Raw genomic sequence first — 2,401 nt, 5'->3', positions numbered from 1 at the left:
AGCAAAGGAAAGACAGCAGATTCAGATGATGCAACTCACATTCCTGAAGCAGAATCTATCTCACCTTGCACAACGGATGGGTCACAAGCTAACACTGACAATGAAGCTGAACTTAAAGTGGGCATGTCAAATCCTCAAGGAAATGTGGAACCTAGTGACGATGAATCTTTTATGGCAGTAGCTCCGGCCACTGCCATTGTACTTGCCGAAGAGGAAACAAAGCTAGCTGTGGCTAAGGATCTGCAGACATCAAGCACATGCCCATGTGAATGGTTCGTCTGTGATGATGAAAGTTCATGCACACGGCTTTTTGTCATTCAGGTAGGACTTCATCATGCCAAATTAACCTACGGGTGGCTAAAGAGGACTGTTTTCTTCATGAATGGGTGATGTTGGAGCTGCTCAGGATGACTCATATAAGATTCTTTTGCAGGGCTCAGAATCAGTAGCATCTTGGCAAGCTAACCTCTTTTTTGAGCCAACAAAATTTGAGGTATTATGTAACTGCAAATTGCACCTTTGGACCCATAAGCTGATAGGTCTTTGCAAACTAAGGCTTGTGGCATTTCTCCATTGATGTACACTGAAAATTGGTTGTATGCAGGGGCTAGATGTGCTCGTGCACCGAGGCATCTATGAGGCTGCAAATGCATTGTATGAGCAAATCCTTCCAGAGGTTCTAGCACATTTTTCGGCTCATGATGGGCTTACTCAAGTCCGGCTCACTGGACATTCATTGGGTGGGAGCCTTGCCACCCTGTTAGCTCTCATGTTTCAGATTCGAGGTGTACTGCCCAGAAAATGCATACTTCCTGTTGTTACTTTTGGCTCACCATGCATAATGTGTGGTGGCGACAGTCTTTTACATAAAATGGACCTGCCAACAAGTCATATCCAGTCCATTATAATGCACCGAGACGTGGTGCCGCGAGCTTTTTCTTGTGATTATCCAGATCAGGCTGCACAAATTTTGAAGAGATTGAATGGAAAGTTCCGTGACCATCCCTGTTTAAACAATCAGGTGAGTGTTTGTAAGACCTCTAGCCATTGGTACTCTATTATGTGTAAGGTCAATTGAAAAAACAAGCAGGTGTTTATTAAGACATTATGGACAATCACACGTGCTAGGTCGATTGGAAATACAATTATTAGAATGTACACTTTCTGATTTCATGTGTTTATGTTTCTATTTGTAGAAACTTCTGTATGCTCCCATGGGCCAGTTGTTGATTTTGCAACCAGATGAGACTACAGCTCCATCTCACCCGTTACTTCCTTGTGGGTATGGTTTGTATCTGTTAAGACACCCAACTAATGAAGGAGGAGTTGAAAGAGCAACAGAGCTCCGTGGGGCACAAAGAGCGTTTTTGAATATGCCTCATCCATTGGAAATTCTTAGTGATCCTGGAGCCTATGGGTTGAATGGAGCAATTTCTCGTGATCACAATCCTCGGAGCTACTCAAAGGCTATACATGTTGTGTTGAGGCATGAAGTAAAACGGTTGCGCAGGGTACAAAGGGAGCAGAGACGGCAGCTTTGGTGGCCTTTGGTGATTTCAGAGACATCGTGGTTTGCACAAAGAGGGCGAAATTTAAGCTCTATTGTGGACCATGATAATACAGATGGAGCCCTTATGCCTGCAGTATGCAAATCATCATTGTTTTCCGGCCACACAATATTTCAAGGCAAGTTCAGTGCCTTCCACGGGGTTGGTTTTACTCTGATCAGCAGTTCCTCTCTGTGGGAATCTCAGAAAGCAGCAGTTAGCAGATATGCAAGGCTCATAGCATCAAAGCATGTCCAATTGGGGATGCTCTTTATAGTCTCCCTTCGAGTTGTCATTGTGGAATGCCTCCAGACGATCTACGTTTGGATCTAATTGCGGAAGCTCACAAGCAATTATAACATCAAGTTATATCTTGCACACACACTGCATAAATTCATACATATGGAGACATTAGGGTATGAAGTTTGTTTCTTGCCCTTAACAGTGGTTCATATTTTATCACGCTACAGAGTTGTACTTTAGGAGCTTTTGAAAATTTGGAAGGCTTGTGCTGGGCTTGTGGTGTAAAATTTTGAAGATGTTTTGAATCTTATGTCATGATTTGAGTTCTGAATCTTTCTTTTCTAATTGCTTTGCAGCCTTTGTATTATGAGCGCCTGCGTGTACTGCATCTCCATTACATCTTGATCACAGTTTGGCTGTGATTCTCCACGTCGAAAAAGTTGAAAACTTCTCTTTTCTAAAAACCATTTTTTAGGGAGACCGCTCAATGTTGGAATGCCCAGATATGCAGAGGGCTAGTTGCATGGCTTGAGTAATTGAAAAGTTAATGATGTTAGGAGTGCCCACATGTATATAAAGTAGACATGTGTAAGGTATGCATATATAAATGA

At 42.6% G+C, this 2,401-nt stretch overlaps 1 protein-coding gene across 3 annotated transcripts in view; it reads left to right on the top strand.

Annotated features, from left to right (window-relative positions):
- LOC147464558 (phospholipase A1 PLIP2, chloroplastic-like) overlaps positions 1-2,117 on the top strand; it is a 4,322-nt gene extending 2,205 nt beyond the window's left edge. For all 3 annotated transcript variants that reach the window (XM_086515586.1, XM_086515596.1, XM_086515605.1), the window contains 4 exons: positions 1-321; positions 434-493; positions 605-1,021; positions 1,197-2,117. The exon at positions 1-321 is cut by the window's left edge and continues 153 nt beyond it. In XM_086515586.1, coding sequence (XP_086371712.1) covers positions 1-321; positions 434-493; positions 605-1,021; positions 1,197-1,880 — 1,482 coding nt within the window. In that variant the 3' untranslated portion in view covers positions 1,881-2,117. The remainder of the gene's footprint in view (positions 322-433; positions 494-604; positions 1,022-1,196) is intronic.
- Positions 2,118-2,401: the final 284 nt, after the last annotated feature.

Source organism: Adiantum capillus-veneris, chromosome 1 (assembly GCF_014529385.1).
Source record: "Adiantum capillus-veneris isolate H3 chromosome 1, ASM1452938v2, whole genome shotgun sequence".
Taxonomy (NCBI): Eukaryota; Viridiplantae; Streptophyta; class Polypodiopsida; order Polypodiales; family Pteridaceae; genus Adiantum; species Adiantum capillus-veneris.
The sequence above is the reverse complement of the archived record's forward strand: the minus strand, read 5'-3'. Positions and strand labels throughout refer to the sequence as shown.